Source organism: Motacilla alba, chromosome Z, assembly GCF_015832195.1.
Source record: "Motacilla alba alba isolate MOTALB_02 chromosome Z, Motacilla_alba_V1.0_pri, whole genome shotgun sequence".
Lineage (NCBI taxonomy): Eukaryota > Metazoa > Chordata > Aves > Passeriformes > Motacillidae > Motacilla > Motacilla alba.
Window position 1 is genome coordinate 11,873,191 of NC_052046.1, and position 23,438 is coordinate 11,896,628.

The window sequence follows — 23,438 nt, forward strand, 5'->3', positions numbered from 1 at the left end:
AGATACTTATTCTCAGGCATATAATGGCCCAAGACTTCTCCCATAGGAAATACTCCAGACTGACTCCACCATTAATAGACAAAACTCTCTCTGTATAATGGGTATAGTTTTCATAGAATTATTGAGGTTGAAAAGATGTCCAAGATCATCTGTTCCAACCTTCAAAGAAAAACCATTGTGTCAACTAAACCCTAGCACCAAGTGCCATGTCCAGTTCTTTCTTAAATGCCTCCAGAAATGGTGACTGCCCACCTCCCTGGGCAGCTCATTCCAATGCCTACCCATCCTTTCAGTGAAGAAGTTCTCCCTGAGGTCCAACCTGAACCTCCTCTAGTGCAGTTTGAGGCTGTTTCTTCTAGTTGCTTGGGAGAATAGGCTGATCCCCACCTGGCCACAACATCCCTTCAGGTGGTTGTAGAGAGTGATAAGGTCTCCCTGAACCTCTTTTTCTTCAGGATAAAGACCCCCAGCTCCCTCAGCCACTCCTTGCTGGACTTGTGCTCCATCTCTCTTCCCCTTCTCTGGTCATGCTCCAGCATCTCAGTGTCTTTCTTGTAGTGAGGGGTCCAGAACTGAACGAAGCATTCAAGATGTGTCTTCACCAGTGTTGAGAACAGGGGAGCAGTCACTGCCCTGGTCCTGCTGGCCGCATTATTGCTGATACAGGCCAGGTGCCTTTGACCTTCTTGTTGTACTTGTACAAGTTGTACTTGTTGTACTTGTACCTTATCCAGAGTACCTGGGTACTCTGCTGGATTTTGTTTGGAGTCTCAGAATGTGCGTGTGTCCATTGTGTGATATCTGTTCAAAACTGCTGAGGTTTGTGGTAGGGTGAAATTGTTCAAGAATGCTTCATATTTTTCAGTTTCTTTTCACCTCCATACATAGGCATTGTAGCTTCTGATTCTCCTTGTTGTCAGAAGCTTAACCATCATTAAACATCTCAGAAATATGTGAAGTTATTGCTGGAACATGTTAATTTAAAATGCAGCTTATAGGCCTTACAATGAAAACGTTTCTAGAATTTCCTTTAGGAGGAAGATATTTTCAAATACTTATTCGTAGTGCTGCCTAGGAGAGGCAAAATTTTACTTTTGTTTCTTCATTTACTGGATTCTAAGACTGTTGAATGGAATGCAGTGAAATCCTTCTGGCCTCCTCAAGTCTATTTAAAGATAAAAAGAACCACTTTATCTGTTGCTGCAGTCTTACTTTTCAACATGAGAAATGCCAAATAATACCAAATCAGATACTCTCATATTTATCTAGAAAGTTAGGACAAGGGAGAATAAAGTCTGTCCCCTGTGTTTAGATGTGTAACTCTGAAAAACAGTAAGTATTCCATTGTTGCAACTTTAAAAGTATTCATATAAGACAAAAGTCAAGATTAAATGTCTGTAATATCTCTTTCAAAAGTTCTGAGTTGCCTCTACTATTTGTAGAAATATCCTGCAGCTTGTACTTCCTGAGTGGTAGTCATTACCATAAAAGTAATTAGTAGCTAAGGATTCCTGCTACACATTACATTTAATATTTCAAATTACCCAAAGAAATGGTAGTTGTGGGGAGGAGCATAACAAGAGTAGGAATCTGTTAAAAAGTAAGGGAGAAATTTTCTTAGGGTGTAGTGAGAACTTTGGTACTGGTGGTTGAGTGTGGTATCTGATTTGAGAAAGGGAAGTAGAGTAGTAGAACTGTTTTGAAAATTAGGATGAGTCAAAACAGGACTTCCCAACTTTGTGGATGTTATTGACAGAATATGGATTTGTTGCTGAGGGCCAAGAAGGATTAAGATAAACCCCTGTGATACCCTGCTCGCTGCATACAGAAATTGTGGCACTTTCACAGAATGGTCTAGGGAGACAAAAGCATAGCAGTCTGTGCAAAGAGGCCATCAGTAAAAGCACACTTTTAATGTAAATTGAAGCTTCAACAGAGATAACCATTCTGTTTTTTCATCTACAGTTTGGTACATTGCTTAATAATTTTTAACACTTTCAAAAATAGAAATTTAAGCTGTGGAATAAAGCTGCTTTCTTGGTTAGTGGTGTTTCTTGAAGGAAGCACACAGGACCTGTATTGCACTTAATTTTTGCTTGTTGTTAGAAGTGCTGACCTATGATGATCTGACCAGAATGACTAATAATAATATCACCCACTGCTTTCTGAAGATCAGTATTCCCCAATGGATGAATGGAATCTGAATGTTTGCTTTAAGAAGAGGAGTCTGCGTTTATTCCCCACCTTGCACAGTATTCCCTTCTAAGCCAGAACTATAACTCAAAATTATAATTGGGACAGGTTGAAAAGCTTCTCTGTTTTTCAGACTTTTTTTCTAGGCTAGCAGTTACAGGAAGCTAATTTGTTAGAGGAATTACAACTTCAAATGAAATTAATTGGAGAAATTATTTAATTAGAAGTGTCCTCTCTTTGAAATTTCTGTAGATATCCTCAAATCCTGGATAGAAGCAAAAATTCATACGTAAAACAAAAAAGGATGGGAGATAAGACAGGGAAGGGTAGAAAGATGTCTTTAGATAATTAGTATTTCCTAGATAGTAATGAGTGGGGGAGGTTGGAAAAAATTTATCTAAAATAAAATTAAAAAAAAATAAAAAAATTAAATAACTGTCAGAATCCAAGTTAAGGAGGTATGTTTTGTTGGGTTTTTTTAATTAAAAATGTGTGCCTGAAATGGCTAGTGCCTATATACTGATCATTAAGTCTTCATCACTGGACCTTAATAAGAATCTTTTTGATATTTCCTTTTTTTCTGCCGTCAACTTGCTTTTGTTGATCATTTTCTAATAGATGATATTCTTAACCTTAGGTACTATTTTTATTTATTCTTTTTTGGTGGTGGGGTTTTTTTTGTTCCGTCTTCTCTGAAATGATCCCTTCTCTACTTGCCGTGGATAGCTAAAATTCCTAGGAAATACACTGCAACTATCTAGATTGCATCTTGATCTAGCAATGATGTGCTTCCTACCAATCTTATTTAGACCTTTTGTGAACACAGTTATATGTAGAGATACACATTAAAAGTATGCAGGTTATATTTAGTGTGTTTTTATATAAACATGAAACAACATAACTGTTCAGTTTTTCTGAATTATTATTCTAGGATCAAGACAACCTTTAATCCAACAATCTCAGCCTCCACCTTATTCATCACCTAGAGATGTTCCCCCAGACATATTGTTAGATTCTCCAGAAAGAAAGCAAAAGAAACAAAAGAAAATGAAGTTAGGCAAGGATGAAAAAGACCAGACTGAAAAAGCTGCAATGTATGATATCATTAGCTCTCCTTCCAAGGACTCCACTAAGCTTACATTAAGACTGTCTCGTGTAAGATCTTCGGATATGGACCAGCAGGATGATATGCTTTCTGGTTTGGAAAACAGCAGTGTGTCAGAGGGTGATATTCCTTTTAATGTGCAGTACCCAGGACAAACTTCTAAAACACCCGTTACTCCACAGGATGTTAACCGCCCACTAAACGCTGCTCAGTGTTTGCCGCAGCATGAACAGACAGCTTTCCTTCAGGCACAACAAGTGCCTGTTTTACAACAGAACACTTCAGTTGCTGCAAAACAACCTCAAACTCCTGTGGTACAGACACAGCAACAGGTTTCGCAACAAGGAGCTATAACGTCATATGATGAAGTAGAATTGGATGCATTGGCTGAAATTGAGCGGATAGAACGTGAATCAGCTATTGAAAGGGAGCGATTTTCAAAAGAAGTGCAAGATAAAGGTAAAAGGATTGTGTGTGTGTGTATACACTATATATTATATAAATATATATATATGCATATAAACCCCATATATATATATATATATATATAAAAACTTCCTGTCATTGTCACATAGTTCAATTCTGTTTACACAGTGTAGGTTCTTCTATGACATTCATCTCCATTCCCTTCCAACAATGAACTGTAATCTTTCATATATGCATATTTTGAATATCTGATATTCTTTATTTGGGGTCTTAAAGGATGGAAAGTGAAATTCTTATGTTTCAAAATTCTTTTCAAATACTCTTACTTTTAACCATGAGACTGAATGAAGTACAGTTAATGTTGTTTATAGTTTCTAAAATCCCAGCAGTACCATAAATCAAAATTTGTAGTAAGTTTTGACAGTTGTATTATTAATCCATGTTGCCTAATTTAAGAAAATACAGGAAAATTGTTTTTTCCCATTTCTATTCATATCCCCATTTGGATTTAATGTGAAGGAGATGTTAGACTGAATTCACATCTGTTCTGTTCTTTTGAAGGTAGTGTAATGATTGGGTAATATATACAATTATATTGTAACTAATGTTTGTTCAACTGGATATTAATTATTGTGTAGGCATTAGAAACTTTAGAGAACTACCATATATCTCTATGATCTGTAGCACAGAACCAGGTGGGCCTCTGAAATGTTTTATCTTCACTTCGGTAGGTGCACTTGTTGTCTTAATGGATTTAATTGAATCTATCAAATTTTTTTTTGTATTTCTCTTTTTTTTCTGTTGTTAACTGGTTTGAAGGTCTTCGGTTTCAGATGTGGTTTATGAATTAGATAGTAATAATTTACCATAAGTGTTTTTCAGAATCGTCCTCTGCACCATGTTTAACTTCTGAGAAAAAAAATGTTTTGTAGCATAATCCTAATTTATTAGATACTCTCAAGTAAAGTCTTGCAGAATGGAAAATGGTGAAAATTCTGATTTTGGAAGTTCATAGGTGAAAATGGCCCATGTAGACATACTTGCATGGAATGAATTTACACACAGTTTGGGTCTTTAACCAGCAGAAAGGGTGCAGGTTTTCTCCCTCTTCAAAGTGGTTTTTCACTATTTTTAGTGATGCCTGAGTGATGAAAGGAAGAGAGAGTTTGTGCATATTTGTGCGTGTGTGTGTGTCTGTTTGTAAACATGGTTACACTACTAAAAGGTCTAACTTCTAAGATTCTTATTTGGTAATGAAATCAAATCTTTTTAGGAAAACTATTTATGAATATAAGGAGAAAAGGTCTGCTCACCTCAAAAGAGATCTCTACTGATCTCGACTGTCTTTAATTTAAGAGATGAGACGGGGAATTCATTTATTTGCTTAAATCTCTTCCATTAATTTTAAATTTATTGTTGGAGAGCTGTGGTTTGTGGCCTAATAGTTCAAAAGCTACATTTATATCCGCACATTTAAAATAGAACCTCTACCATTTTTTCCTGAGAAGCAGCTGAAAAAATGCACAGCAGCTTTCAAACACTTTGATCAAAACTAAAAATACACTTTCTGTTTTGTTTTGGCTTTCAGAAAATGTTGACCATTAGCTGTAAAGTTTGTTTATGATAATTACACATCCGTAATCAGAGCTTTGATTTGTTTGTTTTGGGGAAAGGAGTGATTTTATAGACTGTGACCTTTCCTGTTCACCTGTTGATCAATAACCATCTTCTCAAACACAGATTGTGACCTTATGGTTCCCCTTACCTGCATCCCCTGGTAGGTCTTAAATCTCCCTGAGTTCCTACAATTGCTGTAAATCAGGTACAGGAGTTGCTGCCTTATACTGGGACAGATTATCACTATATTTATTCACTTTTGCTAAGTTGCCCCTATGATAGACGGCAGCGTTTTCACTTTTTCACTCTGGCTCTTGAGGTTTCAGCCATAACTGCATAGTATTTAGTAGAAAGATTTTAGCAGTCGTGGAACAGATTTCCTAAAGATGTTACCTTGGAAAAATGTATCTCTTATTTTTTTGGTAATGTTTTTGCCATTTCTTCTAAATTTGTGCTATGTCTGGAAGCTGATACACTCTGGGATTAGCCTAGTTACAGCTGTTTGGTTTTGTGAGGCTGCAAGAGGAAGCATCCTCTATTGTTCCTATAGGAATATGTCTGTTAGAAACATATTGAATAACTTCTAAATATGTAATTCATTTCTGCAAAGCTGCATAGTGTATTTATCAGAAGCCTGGCGTTTGTGCCTTTTTGTACGTGTACTGTAACTTCCGATGACAATATGTCCGGAAGAGAGCGTGGATGTAACAAGTGCTCAGTTTAATTAGAGTGGGAGTGCCTAGAGCCAGCTGATGATTTACAACAGCAAGCATCCTTTCAGAGAACTTACTCATAATGCTAGCACCTGCTAAAACATGCATGAAAGCGTCTTTATTGCTTTTGTAACAGAGGCATGGGAATGCGTATTACAGCCATACTGTGTTTTCTGTGTATACTCACACCAGTTTCCATAAATTACTTTCAGTAAAGTGGAACTCAACAGTTTTGATAGTAGATTAGTGGTCTCTTCTGTCCTTTATTTTAGACATGAAATTTCCACAGTTCTCTGCTGCATCACAGATTTTCAGATGCTTACTTTTTAACAGTAAGGGTTTGGTTGCGTAGGACATGTTCTTCTGAGGCTAATAACCAGTAGTGTGGAAGAGATTTTTTCAGAGAAACAGCAGAGATTTTGGGGGGATATTCTTGCTAAAAATTATGCACCTTGTCTAAGGCAATGGTGAGGTCTGGTGGGTTTTTTTTTTTGAATGCTGAGGTCCTTTTATTATGTTTGGTACTGTGGTAAATGGTGATTAGAGCCTTGTGGTAATTATATTACTTTCTGTAACAAATCATAGTTTCTAATGAAGCTGTTAAAATATTTAGCTTCCACAAAACAAAGCCTCTCAAAGTGGGGAAGCAGTCTGAGTTTCAGAAGAGGAACTAACACAGGGTTTTGCAGAAGTGCCTTCTTCTTTGAAAAGCAGCTTATCTTTTGAAATCAGATTTTCATGCTTTTGCCTCATGAAAAGGAATCTTTAGTGCAAAAATCACTAATTCAAAATCTGACAAATTTGAGCTACTGTGCGTCAGATAAGCGTAAAGAGTGGTTTTATAATGTAGTCTTCCTTCCTCATATCCGAGCGCTTTTTGTAGCTATGTTTTTATAATTCTATGCTTTTGGGCTGCTTGGCTCTTGGATTAAGTGGAGTGTGTCCTCTTCATATATCATGATAGAGAGGTGCAAAGTTAACCAAGTGTGTTTCATCCTTGTCCTCTGTGTGGAAGGGCAGGAGTTTGTCTCCTCTTTCTACTTTATCCTCAAGAAAGTCTCTCTGTTGATTAATTTAACAAATAGTTTTTCTGTATCTGTTAGTGAAAGGAGATTTTGAAGATCTAGGCATTTGGCACCAAAAGTTACATTCTAATACATCTCTTATATTTAATAGCTTCAGTACTGCTAAATAGTCCATGGAACATGGCATATCTCAGGTCTTCAGTTTCCACTGCTCCCCTCACAATGGCCTCTATACCCTCATCAGATAAAATATGTCAATCAATACTAGATCATATCTTCTCTTTCAAAAGAATGTGTAGTATTACAGATAGATCTAGCTATTATTTATCAAGATTCAGATTATCTGAGTTGGAAAAAAAGTGATTCAAAAGGGATTTTAGAGTAGTGGATTGACTTTTTCTGTAATGATTGACAGATAAATCATCCTCTGTTTTGGTTACATTGTGATATTTTGATGATATAATTTCTTCAAAAAAGTAGTGGAACTTAATTCACACTTTCTTCTCTTCTAACTACTGCCAGTAGTCACGCTTCCTGTACTACTTGGTGCAGTTGAAGGCTTTTGAAACAAGTAGAGATCTATATTCTGAACTAGTTTTGTTCCCTTAACAGAAATTGTGCTTTGTTCATTCAACAATTCTGAAATTGACTACTCCAAGAAACTACAGGAAATCCTATTAAGTTTTAGAAATTGTCCTAGGAATTTCTGTTGTTCTCAGGCATCTTTTTTCCTTTTGGGAGACGGGAATGTTGAGGGAGAAATTTCATTTTGGTAACATCAGTTCTTTGCATTAACTTGTGCTTTGCCACTGTTCAGGTAAAGTTAATTGTTTTTATATGTATTTAAGTAATTCAAAATTAGTCCATCACTTTTAGACTCAACCTTTCCTAGAACATTACATTAATTTCTTCTTCTTTTTCAAGACTTAGACCTGCTACAGAATTTATTTGCAGATGCAAAGTTTATACATCAAGATCTTTCAAGCTTTTCTAAAACCTCCAGATACTGTGAAACAAAAATGTTTAACATATTCATGCTAAAAGGAGCTCGGAGTCTTTTAGCGACACGAAAAAGGGAAGATAACCTTGAAAATTTCATAAAATCCCAGAAAGAAACCCATCTCTTTCAGATACTCTCTTGCAAATTGATTTAGCTTTTTTATTTTATTCAGATTTGCTACATTTTCATCTGAGCTCTTCCATATACAGGACTGTGTAGTTAGGTTTTAGACTTCTTCAAAGATACTTTTGTATAATACAGCTGTCTTAACAGATTAAGGAGTTCTGCTTGTAAAAGGCAGAAGTTTGTTTTCTGGCATTTGTGAAAGAGTAATCAAATCATTAACCATTTCATTAGGAGGCTAATATTTTTTTTAAACTTAAAAGCATTAGAAATTTTTTTTAATGAGACAAACGAACTTGTATGTGTGTGTTTTTCCATATATATTTTACCCCGAGGATCCATTTTACCCACTTCTTTGGAATCTTACTGTGGATCCTTTGAATTAGGAAGAAGTGAAGCTGTAATAACTTTATTTCCAATAATTGGATCAGTTAGGGGGCATTTGGATGCCTGCTGTGGGCCCTTCTTTTTTTGGTTCGTTCCAAGCCCTTAGCAGCAGAGACACACATCCCAAGAGTGTGAATCTGCCGGAGCAAAACTCTCAAAACTACAGTTATAGGTAAGTAACCTTTTTCTCTTACCTTTTAAGTTCTTACTCAGCTACTCTCCCTTTCTCCCCATTACCCATCTCCCCCATAAAATTTCCTAAAGAGGAAACCAATAGAAGAATACTATTAAGAATTAGTTTGTTTATGTCTAATTTTATGTAGTTAATTATTGAAGTGACAATGTGTAATTATAACCAGTATATTAGCATTCATTTCCAAAAATATATTGTAGGGGCTTATTTCCTTTAAAATGGAGCTACAAGTAGTAATTTATATAGTAATCTTGCAGATTACAGTCACTAATACCAGAAGGTGAAGAGATAGAGTGTGAAAGATAAATGAGTGTCTTTATAGTAGAATGTGAGACTTAGGTATCATGTGTTTTGTGTATACAAACTTTCATTAGGTCTGCATTTTGTAGTGTGATGTAATGGATGAAACTGGCACCTTATATAGCTCTTCCAAAAAAACACAGCTTTGCAGCCTCCAGGTCCTATAAAAGACAGATTTTGTGTTTGTGTGTGTTCAGACATGTTTTAAGAAAAGTAAAGGGAAGAAATTCCTGTTCTGTTAGAGGAATTGCAATGAAATATTGCAATGTTTACACCTATCTGTGAAAAGTTACTTCCTTTTACAGTTTTTATAAAAATTAATATACTTTAGAAATAAAAAATGCTTTTCTTTAAAAAAAAAGGATCATATAATTTAATAGCATTTTTATTTGTGCTCATATGTAAAATGAAATCAAAATTCCTCTATTTATACTGGGTTGTACTTTACAGATGATAGTGCAGAAAACAGCTCTTGTAAGAAGGTGTAGAAAATAACTAAACTGTAGCAGTTTAGCAAGAAACCCTCTTTGTTTCAGCCTACACTGTAAATTAAGACTAGGAAATTCAATATAAATTGCATGTAATCTATACCCTTGATTGTACCTGTTGGATGAGAGGATTTATGATACCATTAACCCCATAATGACTTACATTCTAGGACAGACATTTCTTTATAATTGATTTAAATCTTGATAAAGAAATGGCACAAGTAGTTAATAAACCCTATTAAAAGCTTAAGCCCAGCATTTCTGTAGTTCACAGTCACTAAGTTTGTGCTGACATCAACTTAAGAAGACACAAATTCTTTTTTTTCATTGTCATGGAATATAAATGTTAATCTAGTTAATTGAAGATATTTTTGAGTACAAGGCAGAACAAAATCGACAGTTGGAAGGGGGAAGAGAAAGTCACTGCTTATTTCTAAAGTTTTCTGTCTATACCAGTGAATTAAAATCTAATTGGATAATGTTAGCCATGATGCTTAAGAGTTTTCATTCTGATGTTAGTGTGTTGCATTTTTCTTGTGGAATTAGATGCTGCACTGGATATTTTAAACTAAGTGCACTTGGGGTTTTGCTCAGATATTTTGAGTTTACAAAACTGTAATTTTGTGCAAAATCACATGGTTAAAACCTAGCATTTATGCTGAAAAATCTATCTCATAAAGTCATATGGTTTATGAAAGCAATATTAAATTCAGGGAGCTTAAGTTAGACTTTCCAATCTCTAAACAAATGTCGATATTTGATTATACTTTTCTGCAGTTCAATTTTTTGTTATTTCCTGGTGTAGCATTTCCTTTGTCATACTATAATTGACAGAGAATAGTGAGCAACCAGACGTCCCAAAGCAGAAAAATTCATATGACACTATGATGATTGTGTTATTGCTACATCTAAGAAAACAATCAAAACTTCAGAATCTTAATTTTGATGAAGTTTACTACACCTTAAGGCATGTCAGGGATCTCTGTAGCCTTTTTGTGTTTTAAACTGAGTGAGTTTAGACATCATTCTGATGGGGTTTCCTTTTTGGATGATGACCAGCAATTTGATGAAGTCTTTTAACAGGTTGCTAAAGAGTAGCAGGTGTTTCTGTTCTGAGTCTTGCAAGTCTGTTTCTTTGAACTGCAGCAGCTGGAAGTCCTCTGGTCTCTTCAGAGATTTTTGGAATTATGTACCATTCTATAAACCTTCCTATATGAGGTTCATGACTGTACTTTCTTGATTTCTTCTGTTAGGGAAGAAGTAGTGAGAATAAAATCTTCGCCCTCTGTTGGCTGTATCTCTCCTTCAAGGGGAAGAGCTAGTAGTGTGGAAATATCTTCTGCTGAAGGGAAGGGTTCTGTTTGATTGTACAATTCTTTTTTTTCATTTGGCATAAGACTTTGAGGGGAAGTCAGATGAGAACAAACTCTTATGGACTGTGCATACATGAAGGAGCTGAAAAGAATGGATATTTGTCCTAACTCCACTGATAGGTCATCCATTAGTACCATTAAAGTAATTTTAAAGATTCCTTGTATACAGATTAGATTCTTGTGGTCTACAGAGCACTGTTAGCTGGGGGGACAGGGCACTTAGACAGCTTCAAAGAGATCTGTGGAAAATAACCAAGAAAAGGAAACAGTTAACAGTAGACATGTTTGTTATTTGAACATTTAGCTATGTGTCATTTGTAGAAAATTTCTCATCTTGATTAGAAAGCTTAAATAAGATAAGCTTATAATTGGTCTGTGTCTGACTTGTCTCTGATGCTAAAAAATAGAAAGTTTGACAATATGTAATTACATCTTAGGACTAGTATATTGAGTTAAATTTGTTAATTTGTGATATAATTAAATAAGTGCTATTTCAAATGAGTGGAAGCATACCCTAGTAACCTCTGATGTGAGAGATTAGAAGAGTTACAGATTTAAAGACTTAAAACTCTTAAAGGTTATCCTTTACAAAGAGAAAATTTATACTTTCAATTACCATTTAAATAGTTCATCTAGAATTCAGCATAAGAGGATCAATCTGTTTTGTGTCCCTGAAAAGGAGAACATTCACATATAACCATTTTGAATATGAAGTCTTCCGCTGAGTCCCTTGCAGGGTGTAAAAATTTATCTGTTAGGTCTATTTATAAGTACACCAAATAGTATTAATAGAAGGAATTGTTACCATTCTGCTAAAAGAAAGCTTATCAACCATGCTCATGGTTATTATTTAGACTTGTTACCTTTCATAGATACTTATGAAAGACCCATTTTCAATTTGTTAGACCAAGCAGTTCTAGAACTGAGTATCATCCAGTTATACTCCGTTGTTTAAAGAGTTTATTCTGGGATTTAAGGCAATCATCAGGCTTGATAGCAAGCAGTAATATAGAGGGTTTCAGTGCTAATGGTATCTTGACTGTTGCTTTGGAAAGATTCCAGGGTGAGTGAAGGAGTAGAGATGCATTTATAATACAGCTCTCCTCATCCACCTGCTGCTTCTAACACTTCCTCAGCTTCCAAGCATATCTGTTTCCATGATGAATGGTCTTCAAATCACAATTGCCTTGTAGTTTCAGCAGAAATGTATCTCATGACGTCTGTGGTTATTTCAGTGCAATGTGGTTCTTTGCAAAAAGGTTCCACAGTAATTAATTAATTAAATTCTAAATCTTAAAGTACTCATAACTTTGATAGAGATATTTCCAAAGATGAAGGCCATAACCTCCTCTCCAGGAATACTGTTCATAAGAGGATTGGTGGGAGATTACCGCTTGGAAATCCAGCTAATTTTTTCCCATGTCAAGCTTGTGCCATGGTGAATCGTTTCATTTGATAGAGCAGCTCTACTATTTTTTAGTATAGTGTAGTTTATGATCCTGCTTTGAGTTCCAAGGTACTGCCTTTTAGTGAGCATGTTGCAAGGTAAAGAGAACATTCTTATAATTTGCTAAGTCAAAAGGATTCATACATAGAGTAACTGTTCTCCAAACTACTATGAATTTGTTAAAGGAATCGGAAAAAATGTAGGTATATTTTGAGTATATCTACAACCTCAGAGAAAGAAGGAGGAGTGAGTAATTGTTTTGAAAAGAATCTGAAAACAACAAACTAGTATACCCAATCATTAATATAGTCAGAAAGCTCTTCTGTAACTTAATACCTATTCATTTTACTATGAAAACTGTTATAAAGATTGAAGCAACAACATCCTGATCACACTTTATTGGACTAAAGAGATTGTGAGCCAATATATTTGGAACTGCAGCAACCTTCAGATCTAGGTCTGTAAGACTTCAAAGAAAGACATTAGTCTGATATTTTGGTGTAGTCCCAGACCCCAATATTTTTCCCTCCAAAAAAATACTGCTGTCTGTGGAATGAAGTTTGAATACTGATGCCTTGAAGGATATGAAGTATATTTCAGTGGATATTGCAAAAATTCATCTGTTCATTTTTGGACTCCTGACAATGAAGAAGCTGTATGCAAACTTGTGTATATTCAACTGTAAAAGAGAAGATCTGAAGACATCTGTTTTTAGAGGTTCACTACTCTCTTCTCACCTCACTGATTCTAATTCTTGTATAGCTGAGTCAAAATGAGTTCAAGATTTTATGAAGCCTTTAGAACCCAATGGTATGTTTCAGCTTTCAAATTTTTGTAGCTATTATGTCAGCTTAAAAAGTTTTTGTACTTATTCAATGGAGTTTTTTCATTATGCTTTATGAAGGCAGTGGTACTATGTATTCATCCTACCTTTTTTGCCCTAGTTTAACTGGATATTTTCTTATGCTTAGGACAGCTTTTTTAGTCCTAGATCTAGAGGCAAAGTGATAATGATTGAGTCTGGTTTTGAGGCTCACTTTCAAGATGTACTGGAAATAAGAAGAAATCTGTGAGTGATCTGTAACTCTGCAGTCACCTTGCCATCTAAGAAAATAAAACTGTGAAGGTGTCCCTTTCTTCTCAGGCAAGATATCAAGTTACTAAAACATCAGTATTCTAATGTCAAGATAAATGAAGAACGTGCATCAGAAGAGCTATGTATTTAGAGGGAATATGTGTACCAAGTTGTGATGTGATCATCTACTTATGTGTTCTCAACTTACAATTTGACATTTTGGATGATGAAGAGCAGCAGCATGTGAGCCTGGTCATTTACAGAAGTCCAAGCAAGAAAATTGAATTGTTTTGGTTGTTTGTTCTTGGTGCCTTCAGCATGAGGGCTCTGAAAGGTGAGTTTTGGTTGATCCAGCTACAGCTGTCTAAGGCATCACAGCTCCTGGCCATCTGCTCCTATAATAGGCATAAGAGAGGAAAGCATTTTCTTGCTTAAAGCTGAATCATTCAGCCTGGTAGGTTAATGCTAACCACCTTCACTAGTGCCTTGGGGTGATGCATTAAACAGTAGTTGTGGAAATATGAATGTATGTTTGTTCCCTTCTGCTACAGATGATAACTTCAGTTAAAGAAATGGGGCAGATAATGAATAACAGTAACGTCCTAAAGACTACTGTTAGATCCATCATCACAGCTTTTCAGGACTTTTTCAGTGTGTCTGGCCTTTTCTGGACTAAAATGACAAGGCTGACCAACTTTCTCATAAGAATACGAGTTTCTTAACTTAGATTTCAAAACTTAGAACTTAGATTTCAAAATGTAAAGGGTGTTAATTGAGAAGTAGGGTAATGATGAGTGTGGATGTATGTATATTTGTTCTAATCCATAGTGAAGAAAAATTCATCTATGTAAGTCCTCATATGAATCCAGAAATTTCTGTAGCACAGAAAAAGCAAAAATCTCCATGCTAAAAAGCTGCATCTTTGATTTAGAAAATTTATTTTGCCTCACATGTCTGTCATAAAATTGGCATTCATTCCTACAGGCTTCTGTTGAGCTTTGCAAAATTCTTTATTTGCAGTTGATCGGTTTCTGCATGGAGTTTATTGTATCTGTCTTTACTGTCTTCCAGCCATTAAATCTTGTACAAAATTTTTGAGTTTAAGAAAGTTAGAGATATCCAAATAGATTTGAGGATGAAAATGATAGGGCCTGTTCACATCACTGGAATTGACCATGTTGTTGTGCTTGTTATTGTGGCCTAATTTTAATTTTGGAGGTGATCCTTCCATGTATTTCTAAATAAGAATCTTCTGAAAACTTACAAGAAATTAGAATTCATGTGTTGTGATTCTGGTTTACAGTTCCAGAGGACTGTCTGGGTTTTTTTATTGACATTTATTTCCTTGTTTCTTGATTGCATCCTCCTTACTGTTCGTTCACCTGCTCTGAGTAGGAAAGCTGGTTGATTGCATCTGGTGATAAGGCACCACAAACCTAGGCACAAAATATGGTATTTTTCTTGTTTTGCATTTGTGGTCTAGGCATTTCGGCAATAGATCTATGTTTAGTAATTCCTTAGACTTACAATCATATTCCCTGATTACAGAGAAAGTAATTTTTTTTCAACAAATTATTAGTTGAGAAATGACAATATAAGCCTTAGTGCAGGTAGAGCATCTAGTTTACATTTTAGTTTAGAGTTCTGTGTTGGTAATATAAATGGGTAGTAGTTTTATATGGGTAGAATATACTCTTTTGGATACTTCCATGTGCTTCTCATTTCTATGAATTCTACCAAATTACAGGTGGTTGACTTAATTTTTCTGTATTCTGCTCCTAATGTTTTTTTAGTGTATACTGAAAGGCTTATTGCAGAGTCAGGTTCTCAACAGAAAATTATCACTGTACTTTGTGTTTCATCTATAAAAAGTATTATGATTGCAAAGGGAAAATTACTCAAGTTTTTAAGTGTGTAGTGGTCCCCCACCTAATATGCCTGTGTTAAGGTAGAGACTCCAACCCTTGGTTTACTGCTTTGTTTCAAAGAGAAGCATGGAGGGGTGGAATAGTTACTTTATCAGTTTTGTTCATTGTTTGTGTGTTCCCTGACTAAAATATGTATGAAGTCCAGCTGATCCACTGAACCAAGTAGGGAAAACCTCTGTCATTGCAGATCCTTGCTTAGTACTTGCGTAATAAAGCAGGTTGGATCTGCAGAAGATACCTTCTATATTAGTATTCCTCAAAAAATAGTTCTGGACCTGCCCCTTGACTTTGACTTCTCAGACTTCTGCTTCAAGTGTAATTAAATAGTTTGGGGGTTTCTTAAATGGGGTGGGTTTTTTTGGTCCTTATATATTGCTGCTGCTTTATTAGGTGGTTCACTTGAGAATTATACAGGACCTTTGATTTCATATGTTTTGAGGGAGGGTTTTTTAATGATTAGCTGGCATTTGTGAGAGATGGACAATGAATGATAGTCTGAATACATGAAAAAGTGTTAGTTAGAGAAGTCCTATTCTTGCCTTTAAATTCAGTGGATTTTGTTTGCGTGCACATCCATGCTATGCAGGATTCATTGTGGGAGTGGAAGGGAATGGACATTCTTCCTCAAACGTTTATCAGTTTTTATATAAAATTTGTGATTTTTTTCTGTTTTGACTTGCAGATAAGCCTCTAAAGAAGAGAAAACAAGAAAACAAACCACCAGAGGCTGGAGGTGCTACTGGAGGAAATAGAACAGCTTCTCAGGAGACAGGTTCTGCAGGAAATGGGGCACGGCCAGCACTGATGGTTAGTATTGATCTGCAGCAAGCAGGAAGAGCAGACTCTCAGGCAACAGTAACTCAGGATTTGGACACCATCAAAAAACCTGAAGAAATTAAGCAGTATAATGACGGGTTTATGTGTGTTCCCCAAGAAGACACTGTTGGAGTTCTTAAATTTAAACCTGAAAACCATCCAGAAATTTTTAGGAAAAAGTCAGACTTTGAAAGTCAAAAGACAGATATCCAGCAAAATGAAAACAGACAAATGGAATTCCAGCAAAATGAGAGCAGACGGTTGGAGAGTAAATACAATGAGAGCAAGCAGTTAGAAGTGAAACATGAAAGCAGACAAATGGAAATGAAACAAAATGAGAACAGACAGACAGAATTGAAACAAAATGAGAGCAGGCAAATGGAGATGAAACAAAATGAGGGAAAACAAAATAATGGCAAACAGGAAATACGGCAAAGGCCAGAAACGCCGAAACAGAAGAGTGAAGGCAGACCTGAAACACCAAAACAGAAGAGTGAAGGGAGGCCTGAAACACCTAAACACAAACATGATAATAGGAGGGACTCCAATAAACCTTTGTCAGACAAGAAAATCGAAATATCTAGGCACAAACTAGATGTGAAATCTGATCCTTCAAGGATGAAACCTGAAAGTCGACCTGATCCAACAAAACCAAGGCCTGATGGGCGCTCAGGTTCTGACACACCAAGGCGTGACCATGACAGCCTTAAACAAAGATCTGAGGACAGGGGGGAGTCAGAGAGATACAGAGGAGATCCATCCAAGATCAGAAGGCCTGAATATTTGAGATCCTCAAGCAAAAATGAACATGATTCTAAGCATGGTATTAAATCTGATGGTTCAAAACCTGAGAAATTTGAAAGGAAATATAGGCATGAATCTGGTGATTCAAGGTTTTCTTCTGGGGATCAGAAATCAAGGCCTGACAGCCCTCGTATTAAACAGGAAGGTAAAGGGGATTCTAGCAAATCAAGGCCTGATAAACCTGGTTTTAAGTCACCAAACAGCAAGGATGAACGAAGGACAGATGGTAATAAGAGTAAAGTAGATAGTAATAAAGCACATGGTGACAATAAAGCAGAGTTTCCCAGTTATTTGTTGGGGGCAAGATCTGGTGCATTGAAACATTTTGTCATTCCAAAAATCAAGCGTGATAAAGATGGCAATGTTACTCAGGAGTCAAGGAAAACTGAATTTAGAGGTGAACATAAGGACAAAGTAGAGAAGATTGGGCTAGTTGAAGATCTAAATAAAGGAGCTAAGCCTGTAGTTGTTCTTCAAAAGCTTTCTTTGGATGATGTGCAGAAATTTATTAAGGACAGAGAAGATAAATCGAGGGGCTCTTGTTTTAAACCTAACAAGAACAAGTCATCCAAACCTAATAAAGGTAAGATTGTTTTAATATTAATTGCATTGTGTCTTTTACACTTGACTTCTTGTAGACTTTCTCCTTCTGCTGTTAGAAATGAAATACAAACATTTGATAGTTTATATGGTTGCTTATATGGTGAGAAATTAGGTGAAACTAGTCTAAGGACTTGTCATTATCAGAAATCTTGCTAGAAATGTACCTAAAATTATTTACTTCAGTACAAGTACTTAATCTGGCAACACTTAAGTGGTCTTAAGATGTACTTCAGCTGCATTAGTTTTATATGGTAATTTATCTGGTGAAATGTAACTGTTGTGTGTATAATTTTACCTGGTTTAGGCGTGTCTGTATAAAGGATTGCCACTACAGTAAATATTATAGCTGGAATGATGAGGAATACTAAGTATGCAAGCCCTAAGAGTCTTTGTATTTAATTCGAAGTTAAATGGGTTTTCCAAAGCATGTCTTAACATGGTGGTAGTAAGAACATAGTTGCAAAGTCCCATCTACCTCTTTAACACTGTAGACACAAATCAGTTGAGGAGATTCCATACTTGAGACTTTGTGACAGTAACTTAGAAAAAACGTTTGGTCTGTAGGAGACTTCTTATATCATTGTCTCTAGTGTCCATTATATGCAGAAAGAAGAAAGCTGAACAATTAGCTGGCATTTTGAAATTAGTAATATGGACAGGAAATAATTTAGAATAGCTTGTAGGTTTGATATTTAACTGCGTGTCTCTTTTGCAGATTTAACACTTTTTTTTTTCTTGGTGCTTTCATTTTGGCTTCTTTGGTTTCAGACTGAAGTAGACTGGTTGGATTTCCTTTTTTTAACATCTAACATTTAAGGAATTTAAATTTCTTATTTAGTCATATTTATAGAGTTGTCATGCCTTAAAATAGACTGATAAAAACCAGAAGAGAGGTTTACAACTGTATGCAGGATCATGTGTAAATCCATTTCAAAGTGTATAATGAATTCAAGTTTAAAACATTTTCTTACATAGCTGATCTGGTAAGAAATGATGTAGAAATCATCTCCATGAATGTATGACTATTTTATGTGCACTTCTAAAGAGGTGTTTTCTGTATCATTAATTTCTTGTGCTATGCCTGTTTTCTGTCTACTAACCAGTTTATATTAACTCTAAAAGGCCTTAATAATAATTTATAATGTATTTTACATATTTGTAAAATATTAGCCTCCTTGTTAGGGATTTCTCTTTGTCCTGGAAATAAGAACATTATCCCTGTCCCTTTTTGAAGTTCGAAAGAGGCAAAATTTCAATTTCTAATAATAGGTATCTAGAGTTAGCCATAAAGATATGATGTCTTTGTTCTAAGTTTAATCTGAAGCTTTCAGATGAAACCCTTATGTCCTTGATAGGAAATGCTAAAAACATTCTGATGAAACTCAGGTCTAGTCTTAGTAGGATAGATTTTGAATTCACACATTTTTATGCGCAGAAAATCAGTTATAGGTCTTCTGAATGATAGGCAGTGTATGTATGCTTTCTAAAATGTTTCTGAATTACTTTTTTCTTGTGGTCTGTATTATATGTGGTTATGTATGTAGAATGCTTTAGTAATGTGTAAAGGTTTTAATGACTTTTGGTATGATTCTAATGGCTGTCACAGATGAGCAGTGCATTGATTTTAAAGTTAGGTTTATAATTTCTCTACAATGTTTTTCTGCATTTTTTTTTCTTTCTGAAGTCATCATTTTCTTGCATTTCTTGCACTTTGAAGTAGCTTGGTCATGTTTTACAGGGAAAAAATGGTGTGAATCTGATACAAGTCTTTTTGCAGTTGTATTCGGAATTAGGTTCTTACCATGATACTAGAAATAGATTTCTTGAAAAGAATAATGTAACTATTTTTATCTTACAAATCATGTTTTGAGTGTTCAGCAGACAGATTTTGGAGAAAGTATCTTTGAACTGCGGATTTTTGATGTGTATATTTAGTTTTGGTGTGGTTTGTTTTTTTTTCTGGTAACTTACTTCCTAGAGCACATGTTAATTAACCAGGTGAATTCCAGTGTTTGAAAAGATACAAATTTTATAAAGTTATCTCTTTTCATAAGGCACAGTCTATTTGTCAACAGCTAACTGATGTAGATGTATTCATGCCACTGACACGGTGTCCTCAATCCAGTTGAAATAGTGTTCACAGTTTTACTTGGTGCCATTTTTAGTTATAAAGTTTTTAATACACTAGGAACTGTAATTTCCATAAATCTTCTTTTAGTTCATCCTATACTACTTAGTAGATTGTAGCAATTCTTTTCCAGTGTTGCCTTTTACCATCATTATTCAACTTCTCACATGCCTCTTATGCCATGTAGCTTAGTATATTTTACTTTCTCTTATTTCATTACCGTTGTATCTCTTGTCCTTTCTTTTTTGCTTTCTCATCCATCCCTTCCTCAAGAAAATGTCTTCTCCTGGCTTTGTCATGTACAACATCATCGCTGTAATTTATCTGAAATGCAGTTTAAAATAGGATTGTTCAGCTAGTTCAAAACACCATTTAGATAGTTGTTCTGTCTTAAGGGGCTAATTCCCATTCATGACAAAACTCAATAAAATTGACTCACATTAAGTTACAATTAATTCTTTGCAAACTGAAAGTCCATACAACTTTTTGCATTGTGTTAGTAAATTTTAAATTTTTAAATTGTGCCTTTATTGCATTGAACTTCAAAAAGACATGGTAATATTGTCACCAAATTTTATAGACATGTTTGAAATTGCATCCAGTTATGAATGGGAGGGATAGCCACAGTATGTGACCCTTAATATTAAATCAATCCAAGTGTCAGTCAATCAATCCTTGGTATTTACAAGGAAGAAGTAGTTTTTCTCCCTCTCCCCTGATCTTTGAGCATTTTTCTGAAAGATACACTGAATCTCAGAGGAAAGTTATGGACTTTTTTCATAGTATTTTTGTTACAGGGTCTTGTGGTGAAGTCTTGTGGCCAATTTTGTCCAGGTCAAAATGAACTGTGACGTTTTCTTTGTCTGATTTAACATCTGTTAATGTCTTTTATCTTGGTTTTAATGCAAATGTATGTTGTTGTGGGACCCATGAAACTTTCCCCTTTAAGCCTGTGCCTGCAATGAGGAGGTCATGTTTGCTGTCCTTTCTTTTCAGAGCTTCAGTGAACACCTTCTCTGCTGCTTTTTTAGAGCTATGCTGATCAGCTGTGTTGGGATGGGAGCTGTTAGCAGCTTCACTGTTACTGCTGCTGAACAGGACAAATTTTCCTTTGTTAAGTATAAGTAATGAGAGAAACTGCAACTATCTGTGCAAGATGTCTGAGTAGGTTTGTAATATGTTTGAAGGATTGTCTTTGGAAAATAAGCGTCTTTTGGATCTTCCTATATCACCTAAAGGAGTTTGTTGTTTTAAGGGAAAAAAAAATCTGATCTGAATGCCATTCCTCCATTGTGTAGATTGTTGTGGGATTTAATTATCTTCACAACACAGAACTGAAGACATAAGGTTTTGTTGCTCACTACAAGTCTTCCTAAATATACTATGTTTCCTGCTGCTCTGATCTGAAATTTGAGTAAAGACTTGACGTTTCTTTGAAGGTGCTCTTCATACATACTCTTTACAGGATCAGCTAAAAATCTTACTGCTTAATCATCTTTATGTCATTAAAACAATGCTTCTGGATTCTTTTTGTTCTGTGCTTACATGGTTTGTTTGGGGATTCTGGTTTGTTTGTTTTTAATTCCAGGTGATTTTTTCAGAGCCTGTAGTAACTCTGATTTGATGTTTGTGTAACAGGACAGTCTGTCTTTGGGTTCTAGCACAGTTGGAAATCATTTCACTTGGGAAACAGCAATCAGTTATCTTCTAGTAGTGACAAGAAAGGGAGTATTTCAGGGTGAAAAGCTGTGTACAGATTGTGTGGGCTCAGTTGGGTGAACTTGTTATGCCTGTTACTGATTTCTAGTTAGTATAGCCAAAAGGTGCTTAATGGTACCGATGAAATCTGTGGGCAGAAAGAAGTACCAGTTCTAAACCTTGTTTAAATCCTACATGTACAGGAATTCTGTAAGAGCAAAATTGGGTTATGGATGTTAGCACATCAAATTTTAGAGTTCACACAAATTTGTTTCCAAAATAACAATTTCTTAATGCTGAAACACACACTCCAAAATCAGAGCAGCCACAAGGAAATAACTGGAGTAAAAACATACTACCTTGGGAAAGGTAAAATTTGAAACTCAGCTTGCTTCCAATAAAATTGTGCTTTTGTAAAGGTTAGCATTGTGAAAATCCTCAGTTCATATGTCTTGAATTTGAAATCACTGTTCTGAAGTTCCTGGTAGCATTTGCATGTGTCAAGGCCAGAGTAATAACCTGCTGACCATCTTCTATGGATGCAGCACCAGGTGGATCTGTAGAAAATTATGTCACATATCAGAGGAAAAAACTAGTATTTCAGCTTTTACAGCAGAAAATTGATAATGATTCTTCTTGTCTCAAATGTTTAAACCTTCTTCAAACTAAATTTTTATTGTAATTATAGAAAAACAGCTATGACTTTCATACGAGTTCTACAGTCTTCCAGTTTTTTCTCTTTTCCGGTATATTAATGACTTCTTCCTCTCATCTTGACTAGACTAGAAGAGGGACTGGCTCACCCTTGTGCCATTAGAAGTACTTTAAAATACTTGTTGGGTTTGCAGAGGGTCCACCTTAATATGCACTTTGTTAATTAAACCCTGATTATTTGGGGTTTTTTTCCTGGATTAAAAGGTTCACATTTTGAAAAATATTCCAAGCATTGTTTAGTTAAAAGTCTAAACTATATATAATTTGTTAAAGTCTAGGAAGATCTGATTTCTCCAACACACTTTGCACTGGAATGGTTTTGCTCCTACTTGCAGGGAATTTTAAGGTATGGTGCGTCTGTCCCATTCCAGAAGGTAGCTGGGATTTGTGTGGGCATTGTACATACTCTCTGGGGCCTTCATTTTTGGTGTTATTTTTTCAGAAGTAGATGTTGGATAAGCTGGTATTGGTACATAGCAGGAATCAGCCATTGCACCATGGAGTAATTCCCTATGTTGATCTGTTACTGGTAATAGAAGTGACATTTTCAGCACAGAGCCTTGCCTAGTGGCTGCTTTCCTGCTATTTGTTTCCTACTTTAGACATTGCTGCTAAGGTAAATATTTTGATTCTTGCTCCTATAGTATTTTTCTGGATAGGAAGAGTAAACTTCACATATGTCACATCGAATTCTTAGCAGAAACAATGAATTTGACCCAACCCACCAATTTCATTATACTTTGATTCATCTGAAATATGATGCTTTGTCTGTTTGCAAATTTAGGAGTGCATTGTTTAATTAGTTGATTTTTTAAAAATTACTTTGGCAAATGTAAGTGATTCACGTTTATTACCTAATTTGTCAGAACAGTTTCTTCAAAGTCTGAAACTGCTCTTGGTTCATGGACATGGAAGCTTGCTTGAGTTCCTCTTGCTTCTGGGAATAGCTAAGTCTATTTTGCATAAATAATTTTTGCAGCAATGCATTGCAATGTGTAAATGTAGCCCAGCAATTTGTCTGATGTCAATTACAGTATGCAATACAGACTGTTCATGTGTCTAAGGATCTAAAGGTGGATATTGATCTTGGCTTATGTGCCGGGATATGTGCTTGAAATTTTTGGCTTGAATTTTCTTCTAGCCAAAGGATAAATTTGACTACATACAAATACCAAAAAGCCTCATATTTGCTTCTGGAGAATTAACTTTTCTGTTGCTCAACATTGTCAGCTGTTCTAGGTGAATCTTTTCATGTAAGAAAATTTAACCTATTTACTTAAAA

At 35.4% G+C, this 23,438-nt stretch overlaps 1 protein-coding gene across 9 annotated transcripts in view; it reads left to right on the forward strand.

Annotated features, from left to right (window-relative positions):
- The window catches only part of NIPBL (NIPBL cohesin loading factor), a 158,933-nt gene that overhangs the window by 84,745 nt on the left and 50,750 nt on the right, over window positions 1–23,438 (forward strand). For 4 of the 9 annotated variants that reach the window (XM_038124293.1, XM_038124292.1, XM_038124294.1 and 1 more), the window contains 2 exons: window positions 3,125–3,757; window positions 16,076–17,596. In XM_038124293.1, coding sequence (XP_037980221.1) covers window positions 3,125–3,757; window positions 16,076–17,596 — 2,154 coding nt within the window. Of the gene's footprint in view, window positions 1–3,124; window positions 3,758–6,587; window positions 13,800–16,075; window positions 17,597–23,438 lie in introns of those variants that run through there. The other 5 variants (XM_038124300.1, XM_038124301.1, XM_038124298.1 and 2 more) reach the window with 4 other exon arrangements.